General features: G+C 45.6%; 1 protein-coding gene across 1 annotated transcript in view; it reads right to left on the reverse strand.

The window, feature by feature from the left end:
• Window positions 1-2,569: 2,569 nt before the first annotated feature.
• The window catches only part of LOC311002152 (voltage-gated potassium channel subunit beta-3-like), a gene marked incomplete at both ends in the record, with an annotated part of 34,571 nt that continues 14,921 nt past the window's right edge, over window positions 2,570-22,219 (reverse strand). The window contains 13 exons of the mRNA XM_083993400.1: window positions 2,570-2,662; window positions 2,746-2,834; window positions 9,478-9,598; window positions 9,741-9,835; window positions 9,955-10,075; window positions 10,179-10,264; window positions 11,772-11,858; window positions 16,209-16,252; window positions 16,378-16,422; window positions 18,002-18,046; window positions 19,429-19,508; window positions 19,634-19,671; window positions 19,779-19,822. Coding sequence (XP_083849526.1) covers window positions 2,570-2,662; window positions 2,746-2,834; window positions 9,478-9,598; window positions 9,741-9,835; window positions 9,955-10,075; window positions 10,179-10,264; window positions 11,772-11,858; window positions 16,209-16,252; window positions 16,378-16,422; window positions 18,002-18,046; window positions 19,429-19,508; window positions 19,634-19,671; window positions 19,779-19,822 — 988 coding nt within the window. The remainder of the gene's footprint in view (window positions 2,663-2,745; window positions 2,835-9,477; window positions 9,599-9,740; window positions 9,836-9,954; window positions 10,076-10,178; window positions 10,265-11,771; window positions 11,859-16,208; window positions 16,253-16,377; window positions 16,423-18,001; window positions 18,047-19,428; window positions 19,509-19,633; window positions 19,672-19,778; window positions 19,823-22,219) is intronic.

Genomic DNA, 22,219 nt, shown 5'->3' on the forward strand with positions numbered 1-22,219 from the left:
CTTCGCAGGCCGACATGCATTTATTTCCTTGCAAGGAAAGGTCAGTTCATATCCGAGTGGATGATGGTAAAGAAAAGACAAAGACAATGAGAAAAAGGTCCACTTCTGGGGTGTGTTTGTGTCCTTTGGCCGGCCCCTTCCCTGACTGTGTTTTCACACCTTCACCTTTGAAGGTATCATCACCGGTCTCCCCAGGTATAATGGAGTTAAGTGATACAATTTAAAATACAAAGGGGTTTGAGTGTGAATTAGGAAGTGGGAAGTTGGGCATCACACATGGTTCAGTGTAAAGGAACTTGAATTTACAATTGCAGAAGGAAGTCTGGGAAAGTAGGGTGTAGGAACGTCTCAAGTGATTAAAACAAAGGAATATTAAGATTTACCATTACACGTAGCTCACAGTCGGCCATATTGGAACGGGCAACTCGCACAGACACTTGTATTAGTTCAGGTGGATGGTCCTGTCCTCTGCACTAAGAAAACTATTCATAACTCTGAAAAATAAACCAGAATGTAGCTATTACTTTAACTATTTGCATAATGTTACATTTACAAAAAAAGTACATGATTAATTAAAATGATCCGTGATTTTAAATGACCAGAGCGGCATTTTTATGCAAATGAGAGTGACTGAGGCATCCTGGGTAATTTAGGGGCAGCGCCCGGCATCCCTCCATTGAAAAGTTCAGCCTAACTGGCTTAACAAACTAACTAACAGAAAGTTGTCTATTAACAGGCTGTTTACAGACAACACTTAGCCAAAACCTCCCGGTGATTCCACCAAATACGTGTAGTTGTCTGGGTCAGACATTTCTGGCCACTGTGGGAGGCTAAAGGAGCATACCGTAGATTCATTCAGACATTTCTGGCCACTGTGTGGAGTCATTGATCACTGTGGGAGGCTAAAGGAGCATACCGCTAGATTCATTCATTGTAATTTTTCAAGATAGCGTGAACGGTGGGTTTCAAAGAGGGTGTCAAAATAATTATGAGACATAGTGCTACAAAAGAAACACAAAATAAAACATTCAAATTGATTGTTAGTTCGTCTACGCTCCATCAAAACACAAAAAGCCACTGAGTGCAATTTAAAAATGCCGGGTGCTGCCCCTAAATTACCCAGGATGCATCAGTCATTCTCATTTGCATAAAAATGCCGTTCTGGTCTATAGGAGGGAGAGAGTTGACCTTACCAAGATGGCCGCCATGTGGCTACGCCGTGTCATTGTGCAGCGGCGGCGGGCGAGTCATCTAGTCTTCTTATATATATATCTATGGGTAGAACCACCACAGAACCAGGTAGAACCACCAGCAGAACCTCCACGGCTCAGCACCTGGAGAACCGACCGCTCTGAACTCTGGGAAATCCTGGTTCTTCTTCTTCTTCTCTGCTGCTGTCATGTCTTCATCATCATCATCATCATCGTCATCATCATCATCGTTGTTTTTGTGACTTTTGTCCCACTGACTCTTTTTTTTCTTCTTTTTTTTCCCCCAAAAACTTTATTGAAAGAGACCAGCACATACAAATTAAGATCCCATACAACACGTGATGGTTTTGTCCCACCGACTCTCCGTAGTTCTTCAGTCTGGTGTCACCTCATGATGTGTGTTTGTATTTCTGTACTGATGATGTTTGGCCACTAGAGGGCTCTGTTCACCACACACACACACACACCCACACACACACACACACACACACACACACACACACACAGGTCATTGACGTGGTTTTTAAATAACTTTATTGACATTTTGTCCAGTGGTTCGGTTACATCAGGGGAACAAGGGGTTAAATACTGACGGGGGGGGGGGGGGGGAGAAAACCATGTGACCAACCACGGCTCGCCACCTCAGCCTGTCGTCACGGCGACCGGGTGATCAGCCAACACCTGAGTCAAACACAGTGTCATTGATTGATTATAGATGATGGTGATGTCTTAACGTTCCACACTGATCAATAGCTGATCGATAACTGATCGATAACTGATCGATAACTGATCAATAACTGATCGATAACTGATCGATAACTGTAAAGACTCTGATGAAAGTGAATAAAACCTTTGATTCAGTTTGAGACGTAGTTGATGAATGTTGACGTTGTCACAGTTTGTGGGCGGAGCCAACGCGCTCTAAACGCTACGGGTCTACATTCATGAGAGTAAAACCTACTACTGTGTGTGTGTGTGTGTGTGTGTGTGTGTGTGTGTGTGTGTGTGTGTGTGTGTGTGTGTGTGTGTGTGTGTAACGGGAGAGATGAGGGGAGGCTGTTACCATGGCGACACCTGTTGCCGCGGTAGCAGGTGTTACAGGTGATGTTTACATTGACTTGTTCAGACCGAGAACTGATTGATTATTGGTTATTGGTTATCGGTTGTGTTTATATCGGCTCATGCACGCGTGAACATAAATGCATAGATGATTGACGCGAGGGCGTTGCCATGACGATGGCGTCGGGCGATTGCATCTTCACATTATATATATATTATATTATATTCTATTAATATAAGAATAAATATTTCTGGTTATTTGACATGTTGCCGTCACCGTGGCTACCTCCTCCTCCCCCTCAGCTCCGCCCCTCCTTCTTGGCGTTTCGTGGCTTGTTGCCGAGCAACGCGTCCATCTCCGTGATGAGGGGCGGAGTCAGCTGAGACAGAACCTGGAAGACAGGAAGAGAAAGGGTTGTTGCCATGCCAACCTTCAGAGGGGGAGGGGGCGGGGCAGTCGGGGGCGGAGCCTCACCTTGATGGAGCCGAGGTTCTCGAGAAGCTGCTCGGTGTTGGAGACGCCGAGGAGGACGGAGCTGACGCCTTCGCTACGGAGACACCAGGCTGAGAGACAGACAGGTAGAGAGACAGACAGGTGAGATAGAGACAGACAGGTAGAGAGACAGACAGGTAGAGAGACAGACAGGTTACAGACAGACAGGTTAGAGAGACAGACAGGTAGAGAGACAGGTAGAGACAGACAGGTAGAGAGACAGACAGGTAGAGACAGACAGGTAGAGAGACAGACAGGTTAGATAGAGACAGACAGGTAGAGACAGACAGGTAGAGACAGACAGGTAGAGAGACAGACAGGTTAGATAGAGACAGACAGGTAGAGACAGACAGGTAGAGACAGACAGGTAGAGAGACAGACAGGTAGAGAGACAGACAGGTAGAGACAGACAGGTAGAGAGACAGACAGGTTAGATAGAGACAGACAGGTAGAGACAGACAGGTAGAGAGACAGACAGACAGGTAGAGAGACAGACAGGTAGTGAGACAGACAGGTAGAGAGACAGACAGGTAGAGAGACAGACAGGTAGAGACAGACAGGTAGAGACAGACAGGTAGAGAGACAGACAGGTAGAGACAGACAGGTAGAGAGACAGACAGGTAGAGAGACAGACAGGTAGAGACAGACAGGTAGAGACAGACAGGTAGAGAGACAGACAGGTAGAGACAGACAGGTAGAGAGACAGACAGGTAGAGACAGACAGGTAGAGAGACAGACAGGTAGAGAGACAGACAGGTAGAGAGACAGACAGGTAGAGAGACAGACAGGTAGAGAGACAGACAGGTAGAGACAGACAGGTAGAGACAGACAGGTAGAGAGACAGACAGGTAGAGACAGACAGGTAGAGAGACAGACAGGTAGAGAGACAGACAGGTAGAGAGACAGACAGGTAGAGACAGACAGGTAGAGACAGACAGGTAGTGAGACAGACAGGTAGAGAGACAGACAGGTAGAGAGACAGACAGGTAGAGACAGACAGGTAGAGACAGACAGGTAGAGAGACAGACAGGTAGAGACAGACAGGTAGAGAGACAGACAGGTAGAGAGACAGACAGGTAGTGAGACAGACAGGTAGAGACAGACAGGTAGAGACAGACAGGTAGAGAGACAGACAGGTAGTGAGACAGACAGGTAGAGAGACAGACAGGTAGAGAGACAGACAGGTAGAGACAGACAGGTAGAGACAGACAGGTAGAGACAGACAGGTAGAGAGACAGACAGGTAGAGAGACAGACAGGTAGAGAGACAGACAGGTAGAGACAGACAGGTAGAGAGACAGACAGGTAGAGAGACAGACAGGTAGAGACAGACAGGTAGAGAGACAGACAGGTAGAGACAGACAGGTAGAGAGACAGACAGGTAGAGACAGACAGGTAGAGAGACAGACAGGTAGAGAGACAGACAGGTAGAGAGACAGACAGGTAGAGACAGACAGGTAGAGAGACAGACAGGTAGAGAGACAGACAGGTAGAGAGACAGACAGGTAGAGACAGACAGGTAGAGAGACAGACAGGTAGAGAGACAGACAGGTAGAGAGACAGACAGGTAGAGAGACAGACAGGTAGAGACAGACAGGGAGAGACAGACAGGTAGAGACAGACAGGTAGAGACAGACAGGTAGAGACAGACAGGTAGAGAGACAGACAGGTAGAGACAGACAGGTAGAGAGACAGACAGGTAGAGACAGACAGGTGAGAGACAGACAGGTAGAGAGACAGACAGGTAGTGAGACAGACAGGTAGAGACAGACAGGTAGAGAGACAGACAGGTAGAGACAGACAGGTAGAGAGACAGACAGGTAGAGACAGACAGGTGGAGAGACAGACAGGTAGAGACAGACAGGTAGAGAGACAGACAGGTAGTGAGACAGACAGGTAGAGAGACAGACAGGTAGAGACAGACAGGTAGAGAGACAGACAGGTAGAGACAGACAGGTAGAGAGACAGACAGGTAGAGACAGACAGGTAGAGACAGACAGGTAGAGAGACAGACAGGTGTAGAGACAGACAGGTAGAGACAGACAGGTAGAGAGACAGACAGGTAGAGAGACAGACAGGTAGAGACAGACAGGTAGAGAGACAGACAGGTAGTGAGACAGACAGGTAGAGACAGACAGGTAGAGAGACAGACAGGTAGAGACAGACAGGTAGAGAGACAGACAGGTAGAGAGACAGACAGGTAGAGAGACAGACAGGTAGAGACAGACAGGTAGAGAGACAGACAGGTAGAGAGACAGACAGGTAGAGAGACAGACAGGTAGAGACAGACAGGTAGAGACAGACAGGTAGAGAGACAGACAGGTAGAGAGACAGACAGGTAGAGAGACAGACAGGTGAGAGACAGACAGGTAGAGACAGACAGGTAGAGACAGACAGGTAGAGACAGACAGGTAGAGAGACAGACAGGTAGAGAGACAGACAGGTAGAGAGACAGACAGGTAGAGAGACAGACAGGTGAGAGACAGACAGGTAGAGACAGACAGGTAGAGAGACAGACAGGTGAGAGACAGACAGGTAGAGACAGACAGGTAGAGACAGACAGGTAGAGAGACAGACAGGTAGAGAGACAGACAGGTAGAGACAGACAGGTAGAGACAGACAGGTAGAGAGACAGACAGGTAGTGAGACAGACAGGTAGAGACAGACAGGTAGAGAGACAGACAGGTAGAGAGACAGACAGGTAGAGACAGACAGGTAGAGAGACAGACAGGTAGTGAGACAGACAGGTAGAGACAGACAGGTAGAGAGACAGACAGGTAGAGAGACAGACAGGTAGAGACAGACAGGTAGAGAGACAGACAGGTAGAGAGACAGACAGGTAGAGAGACAGACAGGTAGAGACAGACAGGTAGAGAGACAGACAGGTAGAGAGACAGACAGGTAGAGAGACAGACAGGTAGAGACAGACAGGTAGAGAGACAGACAGGTAGAGAGACAGACAGGTAGAGAGACAGACAGGTAGAGACAGACAGGTAGAGACAGACAGGTAGAGAGACAGACAGGTAGAGAGACAGACAGGTAGAGAGACAGACAGGTAGAGAGACAGACAGGTAGAGACAGACAGGTAGAGACAGACAGGTAGAGACAGACAGGTAGAGACAGACAGGTAGAGAGACAGACAGGTAGAGAGACAGACAGGTAGAGAGACAGACAGGTAGAGAGACAGACAGGTGAGAGACAGACAGGTAGAGACAGACAGGTAGAGACAGACAGGTAGAGAGACAGACAGGTAGAGAGACAGACAGGTAGAGAGACAGACAGGTGAGAGACAGACAGGTAGAGACAGACAGGTAGAGACAGACAGGTAGAGAGACAGACAGGTAGAGAGACAGACAGGTAGAGAGACAGACAGGTAGAGACAGACAGGTAGAGACAGACAGGTAGAGAGACAGACAGGTAGAGAGACAGACAGGTAGAGAGACAGACAGGTGAGAGACAGACAGGTGAGAGACAGACAGGTAGAGACAGACAGGTAGAGACAGACAGGTAGAGAGACAGACAGGTAGAGACAGACAGGTAGAGACAGACAGGTGAGAGACAGACAGGTAGAGAGACAGACAGGTAGAGACAGACAGGTAGAGAGACAGACAGGTAGAGACAGACAGGTAGAGAGACAGACAGGTAGAGACAGACAGGTAGAGACAGACAGGTAGAGAGACAGACAGGTAGTGAGACAGACAGGTAGAGACAGACAGGTAGAGAGACAGACAGGTAGAGAGACAGACAGGTAGAGACAGACAGGTAGAGAGACAGACAGGTAGTGAGACAGACAGGTAGAGAGACAGACAGGTAGAGACAGACAGGTAGAGAGACAGACAGGTAGAGAGACAGACAGGTAGAGAGACAGACAGGTAGAGACAGACAGGTAGAGAGACAGACAGGTAGAGAGACAGACAGGTAGAGAGACAGACAGGTAGAGACAGACAGGTAGAGACAGACAGGTAGAGAGACAGACAGGTAGAGAGACAGACAGGTAGAGAGACAGACAGGTGAGAGACAGACAGGTAGAGACAGACAGGTAGAGACAGACAGGTAGAGACAGACAGGTAGAGAGACAGACAGGTAGAGAGACAGACAGGTAGAGAGACAGACAGGTAGAGAGACAGACAGGTGAGAGACAGACAGGTAGAGACAGACAGGTAGAGAGACAGACAGGTGAGAGACAGACAGGTAGAGACAGACAGGTAGAGACAGACAGGTAGAGAGACAGACAGGTAGTGAGACAGACAGGTAGAGACAGACAGGTAGAGAGACAGACAGGTAGAGAGACAGACAGGTAGAGACAGACAGGTAGAGAGACAGACAGGTAGTGAGACAGACAGGTAGAGACAGACAGGTAGAGAGACAGACAGGTAGAGAGACAGACAGGTAGAGACAGACAGGTAGAGAGACAGACAGGTAGAGAGACAGACAGGTAGAGAGACAGACAGGTAGAGACAGACAGGTAGAGAGACAGACAGGTAGAGAGACAGACAGGTAGAGAGACAGACAGGTAGAGACAGACAGGTAGAGAGACAGACAGGTAGAGAGACAGACAGGTAGAGAGACAGACAGGTAGAGAGACAGACAGGTAGAGACAGACAGGTAGAGAGACAGACAGGTAGAGAGACAGACAGGTAGAGAGACAGACAGGTAGAGACAGACAGGTAGAGACAGACAGGTAGAGAGACAGACAGGTAGAGAGACAGACAGGTAGAGAGACAGACAGGTGAGAGACAGACAGGTAGAGACAGACAGGTAGAGACAGACAGGTAGAGACAGACAGGTAGAGAGACAGACAGGTAGAGAGACAGACAGGTAGAGAGACAGACAGGTAGAGAGACAGACAGGTGAGAGACAGACAGGTAGAGACAGACAGGTAGAGAGACAGACAGGTGAGAGACAGACAGGTAGAGACAGACAGGTAGAGACAGACAGGTAGAGAGACAGACAGGTAGTGAGACAGACAGGTAGAGACAGACAGGTAGAGAGACAGACAGGTAGAGAGACAGACAGGTAGAGACAGACAGGTAGAGAGACAGACAGGTAGTGAGACAGACAGGTAGAGACAGACAGGTAGAGAGACAGACAGGTAGAGAGACAGACAGGTAGAGACAGACAGGTAGAGAGACAGACAGGTAGAGAGACAGACAGGTAGAGAGACAGACAGGTAGAGACAGACAGGTAGAGAGACAGACAGGTAGAGAGACAGACAGGTAGAGAGACAGACAGGTAGAGACAGACAGGTAGAGAGACAGACAGGTAGAGAGACAGACAGGTAGAGAGACAGACAGGTAGAGACAGACAGGTAGAGACAGACAGGTAGAGAGACAGACAAGTAGAGAGACAGACAGGTAGAGAGACAGACAGGTAGAGAGACAGACAGGTAGAGACAGACAGGTAGAGACAGACAGGTAGAGACAGACAGGTAGAGACAGACAGGTAGAGAGACAGACAGGTAGAGAGACAGACAGGTAGAGAGACAGACAGGTGAGAGACAGACAGGTAGAGACAGACAGGTAGAGACAGACAGGTAGAGAGACAGACAGGTAGAGACAGACAGGTAGAGAGACAGACAGGTAGAGAGACAGACAGGTAGAGAGACAGACAGGTAGAGACAGACAGGTAGAGAGACAGACAGGTAGAGAGACAGACAGGTAGAGACAGACAGGTAGAGACAGACAGGTAGAGACAGACAGGTAGAGAGACAGACAGGTAGAGAGACAGACAGGTAGAGACAGACAGGTAGAGAGACAGACAGGTAGTGAGACAGACAGGTAGAGACAGACAGGTAGAGAGACAGACAGGTAGAGAGACAGACAGGTAGAGACAGACAGGTAGAGAGACAGACAGGTAGAGAGACAGACAGGTAGAGAGACAGACAGGTAGAGACAGACAGGTAGAGACAGACAGGTAGAGAGACAGACAGGTAGAGAGACAGACAGGTAGAGAGACAGACAGGTAGAGAGACAGACAGGTAGAGACAGACAGGTAGAGACAGACAGGTAGAGACAGACAGGTAGAGACAGACAGGTAGAGAGACAGACAGGTAGAGAGACAGACAGGTAGAGAGACAGACAGGTGAGAGACAGACAGGTAGAGACAGACAGGTAGAGACAGACAGGTTACAGACAAAACAAAAACAATTTTAGAAATAAGTGGTAAAAATTTTCAACAAGTGGTCAAATTTCTCAAAAACAATTTGAGAAAAAAATGGCAATATTTCTCAAAAAGTGGTAAAATTTAAGAGTTATGTAGAGACAGACAGGTAGAGAGACAGACAGGTAGAGACAGACAGGTAGACAGACAGGTAGAGACAGAGACAGGTAGACAGACAGGTAGGTAGAGAGACAGACAGACAGACAGGAGTAGAGACAGACAGGTAGACAGACAGACAGGTAGAGACAGAGACAGGTAGAGACAGACAGGTAGAGACAGACAGGTAGAGACAGACAGGTAGAGACAGACAGGTAGAGACAGACAGGTGTAGAGACAGACAGGTGTAGAGACAGACAGGTAGAGACAGACAGGTAGAGAGACAGACAGGTAGAGAGACAGACAGGTAGAGACAGACAGGTGTAGAGACAGACAGGTAGAGAGACAGACAGGTAGACAGACAGACAGGTAGAGAGACAGACAGGTAGACAGACAGACAGGTAGACAGACAGACAGGTAGAGAGACAGACAGGTAGAGAGACAGACAGGTAGGACTGACCTATAGCCAGCTGAGCAGCAGTGCAGTTCAGTTTGTCTGCCAGCAGGTGGAGGTCTTTGATTTTACTGAGCTGCTTCTTCCCTTCGTCGCTGTGGAGACGCTCCTTCAGCCAGGTGTAGCCCTGACACACACACACACACACACACACACACACAGTGATCACCACGGTAACAGATGGGTTGTGTGTCTGTGTGTGTCTGTGTGTGTGTGTGTGTACGGTAACAGATGGGTTGTGTGTGTGTGTCTGTGTGTGTGTGTGTTACCTTCATGGCGGCTCTGGAGCTCTCGGGAACGCCCTCGTTGTATTTCCCCGTCAGGAGGCCACAGGCCAACGGAGACCAGGTCACTGCTCCCACACCTGAGAGACAGACAGCTCACTCACCTGGGGGTGTGTGTGTGTGTGTGTGTGTGTGTGTGTGTGTGTGTGTGTGTGTGTGTGTGTGTGTGTGAGAGACTGTGTGTGTGTGTGTAGCGTACCTATCTTGTGGTAGAGCTCCGGCAGGTGCAGCTCCACCTTGTCCCTCTGGAAGTAGTGATACTCTGCCTGTTCACACACCGGAGGAACCAGGTTGAACTGCCGCGCTACAGAGTACGCCTCCTGACGGGGGAGACGGGTAGAGAGAGAGACAGGTGAGACAGGTAGAGAGAGAGAGAGACAGGTGAGGCAGGTAGAGAGACAGGTAGAGACAGACAGGTTGTACCATGATCTCCACGGCGTTCCAGCGAGACGTCCCCCAGTACATGGCCATCCCCTGATCGATCACAAAGGTCATGGCTCGGACCACCTCTGGCAACACAGATCAATAACCACCAGTAACCATCTGATCAATAACCACCAATAACCATCAATAACCATCAATAACCATCTGATCAATAACCATCAATAACCATCAATAACCATCTGATCAATAACCATCTGATCAATCAATAACCACCAATAACCATCTGACCAATAACCATCTGATCAATAACCATCTGATCAATAACCATCAATAACCACCAATAACCATCTGACCAATAACCATCTGATCAATAACCATCTGATCAATAACCACCTGATCAATAACCATCTGATCAATAACCATCTGATCAATAACAGTCTGATCAATAACCATTAGGTGTGTGTCACGAGATCGAGACAAGACGAGATTTTAATAAAACTACAATGACAGAATCTCTGACTGGACCAACAGACTTTTATTTAACTGAGCTGCTCATGCATTTTAATGTTTTATTATAACTCTTTACATGCATGATGTAAGCATGAGCTTTAAATAAACTGAAACTAAAACTAAAATTTATAAAAGTTAAAATAAAATAAATATTCCTTTCTTTTTTTCCAAGTGCAAACAATATTATGTCGCAGAGTTTCCTCTAGGATTTTTTTTAAGTAGAGGCAAGTCAGGTGAATGTTTGTGTTAATCTAAGTCTTAAATAGTTGTATCTTCCGACAGCAATCACTTCTATAGAGTGTTTGGTCTGAAACACGGGTCTGTCAGTCACTCTGCTCTGCTCTGAGCCCAGGAGAAAACTTTCCTTGTATCCTACAACCTTTATCCAATGAGGAGAGAGAACGGCATAAAGGGGCAGTCCTCTCTGTGTGTGCAGCCAAGGGATACTCGGAGAGCTACTTGGAGCTAACGTCTGGACAGCTGGGAACAGCTTTTTATTGGATAATATGTATTTCTGGTTGAATAAAACTACATGAAATTGATGCGTATTCCTCTTTCATATTGTCTTTATTGGTAACCGTTTTATAAAAGCAATATATCACTCCAGGCCGTGGTATATGCTCATTATACCACTCTAAGGGGGAACAACGCCCCTTAGAGTGGTAGAATGAGCATAGACCACGGACTGGAGTGATATATTGCTTAAATAATGCGACCTGCGTGCCTGTGTGTGTATGTAAGTGCTTGTGTGTGCGCCAGCGCGCGTGCGAGAGGGAGAGAGAGAGAGAGTCTGGATGCGCTGGTTGATAAATTTGGTTTTTACTGAGGAGGAACCATGAAGAACTCAGCTGTGATTGAACAGAAAAGCACCTAAACAGAGGTAGAAGTGTGTGGAAAGGAGTGAAAAGTAGTGGTAACTGCTAGTGGAAACCCTGCTTTCATTTAACATTAAAAAAAAAAAAAAATCTTGCGAGACAGATTTTTAACACGACGAGAAATATCGCCGAGTTTAATCTTGCGAGATCTCGTCACACCCCTAATAACCATCTGATCAATAGTCATCTGACCAATAACAATCTGATCAGTGTGTGTGTGTGTGTGTGTGTGTGTGTGTGTATTGACCCTCCATCGGTGCGTTGATGTCGCTCCTGTTGGCGAAGACGATGTCGACGTAGTCCAGCTGCAACCTGGACAGAGATCCACGCAGACCTGTGGGATGTGAAAGAAAAACCACTTCAATCAACAGAAACATTTGGTGTTGATGACAAATAATCACTGAAAGAGTTCAAACATTTCCCCTGGGGGGTTAAAAGTTGGTCCTTTATTAAAGATTCCCAGAGGAAGAGTCTCATATCAATGTGGATGAATCTACGTTACCACTTGTTAATGCTCCATTTAGATAAATAAATCCTTTTGTCTTTGTAGTTATTGTGATATTGTTATTTATAGGGCTAAACCCCAAAAATCCGAAGCTTCGAAGCTTCGTTCGTTGCCATGGTAATCGATCATGAAGTCCGTGATCGATTTTCTTTTTTTTCCCCCTTTGACACCGGTTCTCATCGGCAACGGTTACATTGAAATGAGTCGGCTACTTGGCATCCTGAAAACCTGCCTGGTTGTGGAGATATGCAGCGTTTGTTTGACATTACTTTCATTATTTCCACTACGATCGCGCCGACGTTATGATCGCGCACCCCGCCCCCCCCCCCCCCCCCCCGGCCGTCGCAGCTTCGATTATCAAAATACAGTATGGTAATGGGGACAGCCCTAATTATTTAGTGGTCAACTCGTCCAGCATTTTTATTTATTTATTTATTTAACCTTTATTTACCCAGGCAAGCAAATTAAGGACAAAATTCTTATTTTCAAGTGCAGCCTGAAAAGAGTTAGAAGCTCGTTAATTAAGGGGGGGGGGGAGTACTAAAAGTGCAAAAAACACTTAGAAAAATACAAAACAATACAATGCAATACAATAAAACAGTTAATCAGTCGGGCATGACAAGGCCTATTTAACTCTTTCGCGACCATTGACGAGTAAACTCGTCAAAACCGTTTTTTTACAGATTACGATAATGGACACTCTGAGGTCCCTGTGTGTGAATATGGTAGTCCTCTGATATGTTAAACTGTTTTAAACTAAAATCAAAACATAATGTTTTTTATAAACTGTGTGATCTTGGTTTTGTTTGAGTAATCTGTCTCCTTGAATGCTGCTGTGGGGACAGCGTGCAGCGCTGTGCGGCTGTCGGCTACAGTGTTGCCACTTTCTCGCTGAATCTGGCGACTTTCCAAACCCTCTTTTGACAAAAGCGACCGACGACAAATGTGGCGAGTTTTTCCGGTGTTGTTACAAACGTTTCTGCTTTGGAGACTCGGATCTGAAAGCCCGTTATCACGGCTGTTTTCACGGTGTAGCGGAGCGGGCGCTGTGCAGCGGGGGCTGTGCAGCGGGGGCTGTGCAGCGGGGGCTGTGCAGCGGGCGTTGTGCAGCGGGCGCTCTGCAGCGGGCGCTGAGCAGCGGGGGCTGTGCAGCGGGGGCTGTGACCGGCCGCCCCCGCCCCAGAGCACTCATCGCCGGCCAGTCACACAGCAGTGTCCCGGAGCTGCTGCGCTGCAGCCAGAGACCCACACCGCTGCACCGCTGCTCTCCACGCTGCCACACCCCCCAGATTTGCCTACAAATATATTTATTTAGCCGTAGAAATGATTTGGGAGACGCCACACTGCAGAGTAGCGGTAAAATGAGCCGATTGCCACTTGACACAAAAGTGCGTTTTTCTCTGAAACTAGAGCGGGAGCTCCGTTTTTGGAGAAACCCAGCTCTCTTCTTCTACTTTGTACTCACGAACGAAACGGCGGAAAAACTCGCCGTTTTTTCGACGAGCACGTTGGAAAGTCACTCTTCAACCACGTGAAAACCGTTTGTTTCTAGGTGATGTACAGAGTTCGGTTCGACGTGAGATAAAAGGTAAACAAATAGCCAAAAACATGTGGTCCTGAGCGGATGTGCTGAGGAATTAGTGTGGTCGCGAAAGAGTTAACAAGTGCAGGAGTCGACTGAGATTTTAGGTTAGGTTAGTTTATTGGTCTCCACCAGGGAGAAATTAGTTGCAGAGACAGTGAACATGTTGCATACATAAAAAACACTTGGCTACAGTGCAAAAAGAACATCAAGTTAAAAGACTGGTGGAGTAAACAGACCACTGGACAATCCTGCACATGCAGCAAGCCGACGTGAACGTCATTCACATGCATCCACACCGCTACTCTAACTGGAATCATAAATATACATTCATATCAGCATCACATAACCTCAGACATACATTAATCCATTCACTCACATATGTCCATAGTTTGACTCATAATACATTAATTTCCATATACACTTAGCCTATGTTCCTATACATATACAGAAACATCACAGTCATTTCCTGCTGTTGAGAAGCTTGGTTGATACAGGCACAAAGGAAAGTTTGTATGGATTGTGCCTGCACAAAGGAAGCCTATATCTCTTTCCAGAGTTCAGGAGAGTATATTCACTGTTCAGCACATGAGAACTATCTGTTAAAATGGCATTTGCCTGTCTGATCGTCGCCTGCTCAAAAAGGTCCTGTGGATTAAGGCGGGGTGTTATTCCCATAATCTTGCCAGCAGGTTTGACAAGGCTTGAGATTTCAGCTCTAGATTTAACAGTTAAATTACCAAACCAGCTGGTGATACCATAGCGGATTTGTAGCAGATTTTGTTTGAAGACAGAGAGAGAGGTGAAGACAGAAAGTAAAGTCATGGGAATAACGTGGCCGGATCGCTAGTTGGCATCGTTTATGGTGGGAACTACGACGGTATCTGATCGTCTTCCAACCTCTGACTTTCATTCTTGATGAATAAAAACATTCTTGGCAAATGTCTTGCGCCGGTCCAAGAATTTCACCGTGCACACTGAGGCTCATGGGAAATGTAGTGAAAACAATTCGCTTTCTGAAACTCCTCGTAGTCCCTCTAATAGATAGCTACTTTAAATATTTTGTGTATACAATTAGAAATAGAATTATATTCATAGTATAATTGAATTTTACACATTCATAGTGTTGGAAAAGAATGAATTAATGCATAATAAACGTGTTAATCGTAATATATAAAACTTGTATCATCAGAACAGACACGTCCATGTATACTGAGCTAATAAGATTTAATATAATGTGAATATAATTTGAATATTTAACATAAGAAGCTTTAGAAATTTGACTCTAGTTTCGGGGAGGGGGGGGTTGACAGCCTTAGTGTTTTGTGTTTGAACTGACGGTTGTGTCATCACTGATGATGTCAGACATTTTGTCGACCTTCTGAAGGACAGAGACTCGTGTGTGTGTGTGTGTGTGATGTTGTGTCACACTCAGAGCCTCAGGAGATCTGGCTGACCTCACTGTGATGTCACCAAGGGGCAGGGAGCTGAGGCATTGTGGGTAATAATGACAGAGGTTTTAACTGTAACTGGCTGAAGCTCAGAGAACAGAAACGTCGGAGCAGCTCCTGAACGCACCACGGCTGCTAACTGTGCTAATGCTAACGCTGCACAGCTGTGAACATCTGTAACGCTGCGCTGCCTGTCTAATGAAGCATCTGTGTGTGTGTGTGTGTGTGTGTGTGTGTGTGTGTGTGTGTGTGTGTGTGTGTGTGTGTGTGAGTGTGTGTGTGTGTGTGTGTGTGTGTGTGTGTGTGTGTGAGTGTGTGTGTGTGTGTGTGTGTGTGTGTGTGTGTGTGTGTGTGTGTGTGTGTGTGTGTGTGTGTGTGTGTGTGTCAGAGTGTGTATGTGTGTGTGTGTGTGTGTGTCAGAGTGTGTGCAGATGTTGCAGCTCAGTTCTTCACTCGAGTCTTTGTGGGTTAAATTTAGCATTTTACATTTCACAGTGATTTAAGTCAACAGGGCTGATTGATGCTGCAGCCTGCTGTGTGTGTGTGTGTGTGTGTGTGTGTGTGTGTGTGTGTGTGTGTGTGTGTGTGTGTGTGTGTGTGTGTGTGTGTGTGTGTGTGTGTGTGTGTGTGTGTGTGTGTCAGAGTGAGTGCAGATGTTGCAGCTCAGTTCGTCACTCGAGTCTTTGTGGGTTAAATTTAGCATTTTACATTTCACAGTGATTTAAGTCAACAGGGCTGATTGATGCTGCAGCCTGCTGTGTGTGTGTGTGTGTGTGTGTGTGTGTGTGTGTGTTTCTGTGTGTGTGTGTGTGTGTGTGTGTGTGTGTGTGTGTGTGTGTGTGTGTGTGTGTGTGTGTGTGCGTGTGTGTGTGTGCGTGTGTGTCAGAGTGTGCGTGTGTGTGTATTATAACTCCTAATCCAGTCTTGGTGTGACTGAGCCTCTTAAAGCCTCGACGACCTCCGACAACTGACAGAGGACACTGACCAACTCTGTGTGTGTGTGTGTGTGTGTGTCAATGTCACATAAAGACCATGAAGACAGAGTTGTGTTTCTTTCTGTATCTCAATCAATCAATCAATCAATCAATCAATCAATCAATCAATCAGTTTTGTCTCTGTGTCACTGGTTGTGTCTGGTTTGTTTACCTTCGATGATGTGTTTCCGTGACAACCCTCGCTCTGTCTCGGCCCTGTAAACACAAACACACACTCAATGAACATGAATGTCACACACACACACACACACACACACACACACACACACACACACACACACACACTCATGTCACTGTGTCTGTGTGAATAAAAGACTCACTGTCCTCCCCAGTAGATCTTAGTGGTCACCACATAACTGGACCTCCTGGGACAGAGAGACAGACAGGTAGACAGACAGGTAGAGAGAGACAGGTTAGAGACAGACAGACAGGTAGACAGGAAGAGAGACAGAGAGACAGACAGACAGGTAGAGAGACAGACAGGTAGAGACAGACAGGTAGAGACAGACAGTTATTTCAGTGTGTTTGTCTCCATCAGTCACAGTGAGTTTGGTTGTGATGGAGGAGAAAAAGCTGAGTCATACGAGTTTATTATTAAACCTGAGACAGAGAAACAGAGAGGCATCATGTCCACACCCCCTCTATACCATCCACCCTGTCCACCCCCCCCCCCCCCCTCCTCTATACCATCCACCATGTCCACCCCCCCCCCTCCCCTCTCTCTATACCAGGGGTTTTCAAAGTGTGAGAGAGTGAGCCCCCCTTAATGAAAAATAAACAGCTGTGCGCCCCCCCCCCCCCCCCCCCCCCCCCCCCCCCCCAAAAAAAAAAAAAAAAGAAAGAGAAGAGAATGAAACATAGCCTATTTATTATCAGTTACTATGACCAAAACAATATTTGATTCATTAAAGGAGCATTATCGCAAATACAGCAGTAATAGCATAAAATAAGCTGAAATATGCAAAAGATGGGTCGGGGGGAGCCATAACTAAATTTACAAAAAAATCGCCAACAGTGTAGTGTCCGTGGGGCAAATGCAGCATTTGCAACAGTAAGTAATGTAGCAGTGTTAGGGTGCTCACAGTCACTGAATCGCTGGTAGAACACTTTGTCTCCACGTCCCTGTGTCTTTCTTCAGCTGTCCTCTCAGCGTTATTAAGGAGGAAGTTGCAGTTGCTGTTGTTGTCGTTGTTGTGGTTGTGCGCGACGTAGAGCTGCCGCTTCCACTAGCGAGTTTTCTTTTTCCCGCGATTGCACGTTCATTCAGCCTGGTGAGGGAGGAGGGGGGGGGACGACGACGACGACGACGACGATTAAACGAGGCTGCTCTCTCTCTCTGACAGCTGCCCACTTGTTTATATCTGATAAGCTCCGCCTGGCTCCATCTAGTGGCCGAATTAAGGATTTGGATTTGCGATAATACTCCTTTAAACATAAATTGGTCTTTCCTGTAGGATTTGTTTGATTTACAAGCTTGTTTCTCAGCATATTAATTATCATGACAACATAAAGCACTGACGAATAAACAATAAATAAACAAATATTGCGGCTTTATGTTTATGACGCGTCGGGAGTGTTGCTCTCTGACACATCAGTCGAGCATAATCGCAGTATGTGTGTTACAAGACCGTGTTTTATCATATCTCAGTGTAATAATAGGCTAATTGCAAACTATAGGCTACTGCAAAAACATTAATCATTTAGCCCGAGTGACATGTAACTCATCTTTTGTTTGAATGTTTTCAGTTTTTCTTTTTTTTGCGCCTCACACTTTGAAAACCCCTGCTCTATACCATCCACCATGTCCCCCATTCACCCTGTCCACCCCCCCCCCCCCCTCTCTCTATACCATCCACCATGTCCCCCATTCACCCTGTCCAACCCCCCCTCTATCCCGTTCACCCCCCAGAGACAGAGACAGGAAACAGGAAACAGCTGATTCACCTCCAGCCTTTTTTCTTCAAGATGTTTCCTAAAGTCGTCTCAGCCCTGAGACACACAGAGACAGAGAGAGAGACAGGTGAGACAGACAGGCAGGCAGAGAGACAGACAGGTAGAGAGATAAGTGACAGAGACAGGTGAGACAGACAGGTAGATCAGTGGTTCTCAAACCTTTTTTTTTTTTTTTTACATCAAGGACCTCTAAATTGACATAAATTAGACCACTTCAAAATTCTAAACACCAGAAATACACAAATATTTGTTCTCAGTCTGAAGAACGCTACTTTTTTAGTCGATGTACGTCCAAATTAGGGCCAATGGCGTGAATATTTGGATTGTAGAGAAATTTATGGAAAAAAGTGGTAACATTTCTCCAAACATTTCTAATGAATAAATAAAGTCTTAAATTATAGAAAAAGTGGTAAGATTTCTTAAAAAGTGGTAAAAATTTCACAAAAGTGGCAACATTTCTCAAAAAGTGGTCAAATTTCTCAAAGTGGCAAAATTTCTCAAAAGTGGTAAAATTTCTCAAAAAGTGGTAAAAACATTTCTCAAAAGTGGTCAAATTTCTCAAAAAGTGGCAACATTTCTCAAAAAGTGGTAAAAATTTCTCAAAAGTGGTAAAATTTCTCAAAAAGTGGCAAACTTTCTCAAAAAGTGGTAAAAATTTCTCAAAAGTGGTCAAATTTCTCAAAAAGTGGCAAACTTTCTCAGAAAGTGGCAAAATTTCTCAAAGTGGTCAAATTTCTCAAAAGTGGTCAAATTTCTTAAAAAGTGGCAACATTTCTCAAAAGTGGCAACATTTCTCAAAAAGTGGTCAAATTCCTCAAAAAGTGGTTTAAAAAATTCTCAAAAAGTGGTAGCCTGACGCACCAGACTACATCATTAACATGTCTAATCTGGCAACGAGCGGTAGACCTCGGCTCAATCCAGGGGGCGGGATGAAGGCTGTCTTTCAAACTGCCTCTGCACCAATAGGGTAGCGCTACGACCAATCAGAGCAAAGAGCAGGATGACGTTAGCCTGACAAGCCAATTAAAATGTAAGTCGTCATGGCGTTAAGCCGCCCAACGAGTCTCTAAACAGATGGAGCGCTGTGATTGGTCAACACAAACGGTGTTCGAGACTCAAAACGTTCCTATGGCTCGTTTCTAGACCCACCTACGGAGCAAAGAGATCTGCTGCTGCTGGGGGGCAGAGAGATTTATAGGCTACAAAAGTGGTCAAATTTCTCAAAACGTGGTAAAAAATTTCCCCAAAAGTGGTCAAATGTTTTCAAAGAGTGTTTAAAAATTCTGTAAAAAGTGGTAAAATTTCAGGGAGAAGTTGTGGACCCCCTTAAACCCCCCTTAGACGGCACTTTGAGAACCACTGAAACAGAGGGACAGGTGAGACAGGTAGGTAGAGAGACAGACAGGTGAGTACTGTACCTCCCTGATGCGTAAACCTCTGCTGTGTCGAACAAGTTCACTCCACTGTCGTACGCAACCGTCATCACACTCTCTGCCATCTACACACGCACACACACACACACACACATAGTGACCCACATTAGTGTGTGCAGGAACCTCCAGTAAAGGGTTATGTAACACGTTGTCCATGCATCTAACACACACACACACACACACACTCTACCTCATCAGAGATCTGAGAGCCAAACGTCACCCATGTTCCTGTGAAAAGAGACAGAACATCACTGACTCTGTGTGTGTCTGTGTGTTTCAGTGTGTATTTGTGTGTGTGTGTGTGTGTGTGTGTGTGTGTGTGTGTGTTGTCTCACCCAGTCCTAAGCAGGACACTCTCAGTCCAGATTTACCAAGATTCCTGCAAAAGCAATCAGAGCAGATCAATTAGTTAATCATTGATAATTATTATTTTCATTATCGATGAATCTGTCCATTATTTAAACGATTAATCGATTAGTTGTTTGGTCAATAAAATGTTGAAAAACATCAGTCAGTGTTTCTCAAACCACCAGACATCGTCCTCAAATGTTTTGTTTTGTCCACAAACCAAAGAGAGACTCAGTTTATTGTCATAAAGGAACAAAGAAACCAGAAATATTCACATTGAAGAAGCTGGAATCAGAGAATCTGGACTTTTTTTCTTTATAAAAACTACTCAAACTGATTATTAGATTATCAGAATAGTTGATGATTAATTCAATAATCGATTATTGTTCGATTAAAGGGATAGTTCACCCAAAATTCAAATTCCACTCATTATCTACTCACCCTCATGTCGACTAAGGCCTGGGAGAATTTTCTGAGTCCGCGCAGCAGTATTTGTCCATATAATGGTTGTGAATGGTCCTCACTTTTCTTCGTCCAAAAAGACACACCAAAAGACATCCAAATACCTCCATGCTGCTCGTCTGTAATGTCCGTCTTGTATTGAAGCCCCGACATGAGAAATTGTTCCGAAAAAAATTAAATAAGTCTATATTTTAAGCTTGTTTGTAGCGGAAGCTCCCAGTGTCTCAGTTCACTGCTCTTCCTGTGTCAGTGCAAATCACCGGCGGAACAATTTCTCATGTTGGGGCTTCAATACAAGAGGGACATTACAGACGAGCAGCATGGAGGTATTTGGATGTTTTTTGGTGTGTCTTTTTGGACGAAGAAAAGTGGTGTCCATTCACAACCATTATATGGGCAAATACTGCTGCACGGAGCCCCACTGTAACTCAGAGAAGCCACGGAGGACTATGAAACTTCTCCCAGCCCTTAGTCCACATGAGGTGGAGGAGATCATGAGGGAAATGTGAATTTTGGGTGAACTATCCCTTTAAACTGCCTCAGGAAACTGCACTCATTGACCCACAGATCTAACTGGGCAACACTCTGTCTTCCATAATTAACTAACATGAATTTTACGTGAGGAGCCCCATGATCAGGCGTGATGTTACTCTCTCCACACCCCATGACTATATGCACTCTCAGAACTTTTAGCAGTATCCAGAAAACAAAAGTTATTCTGGAAAAAACAGATGATCTGTATTCAAACATAAAGTTAGACATTACAACATCAGGTTTTCATCACATACATCATGATGCTGCTGCCAGTAAGTGAATATCAAGTGTTTAATGCTGCGTTCACATGGCACTCTGGACAACATGTTAGTGGACGCGAGAACGACGCCAGTAGCTATTCCTTTAATAATCGATTATTGTTCCATTAATTGACCTATGGCTAAGCCACGCCCCCAAACGCGATGAGCCAATCACAGTGCGCATAGCTAGCCCATACACTCGGATATTCTCTGCTTCCACGTCCATTGAAATGCATTGCAGTTAGTCAGTTTTCATCTGTTTTTATATGTTTTTTCTTGACATTTTAAGTTTAAAATGGTCAAACGGTGTTCATGGGGTACATGCAGCTCTGACACTAGGTATCCTGAGAGGCCACGGGGGGGATTTTTTTACCTTTTCCCAATCCACATCTCAACCGAGAGAAGTGTCTGCTCTGGATAAAGTTATGCAGTAGACCACAACACCAACTAAACCTGGATAAACTTAACAAGGATGTCTACATCTGTTCTAAGTTAAGTCAACAACGTATTTGAGGCAACATATTGTCAGAGATGTTTAGATGTTAGCCAGTATCACAACTAAGCATAAAGTCTGCTAGCTTAATGCTAACGTATAATGTAAAACTCCATAGACAGGCTAACAGAAATTAGCCCGTCGCTATCGGCGTTTCGCCATAGCAGTAAAACTAAGTGAAGTTTTGGTGACTTCCAGATGATATTTAATCTGTCTGTCTCCAAAAACCATCAGTTGCCTCCTGTGATATGCCTCTACTGTGACAGCTGTTGCCATAGCAACTGTCACCGAATGTTGACTGTTTGTCCCAGTGAGTGGAGGGGGCGGGGCTTAGCCAGAGGTCAATGGACCAATTGATGGTTTTTGGAGACAGAAAGATTAAATATCATGTTGAAGTCACCAAAACTTCACTTAGCTTTACTGCTATGGCTGTCGATAGCGACGGGCTAATTTCTGTTAGCCTGTCTATGGAGTTTTGCATTATACGTTAGCATTAAGCTAGCGGACTTTATGCTTAGTTGTGATGCTGGCTAACATCTAAACATCTCTGACAATATGTTGCCTCAAATAGGTTGTTGACTTAACTTAGAACAGATGTAGACATCCTTGTTAAGTTTATCCAGGTTTAGTTGGTGTTGTGGTCTACTGCATAACTTTATCCAGAGCAGACACTTCTCTT

This window comes from Trachurus trachurus, assembly GCF_905171665.1.
Source record: "Trachurus trachurus genome assembly, chromosome: 18".
Taxonomy (NCBI): Eukaryota; Metazoa; Chordata; class Actinopteri; order Carangiformes; family Carangidae; genus Trachurus; species Trachurus trachurus.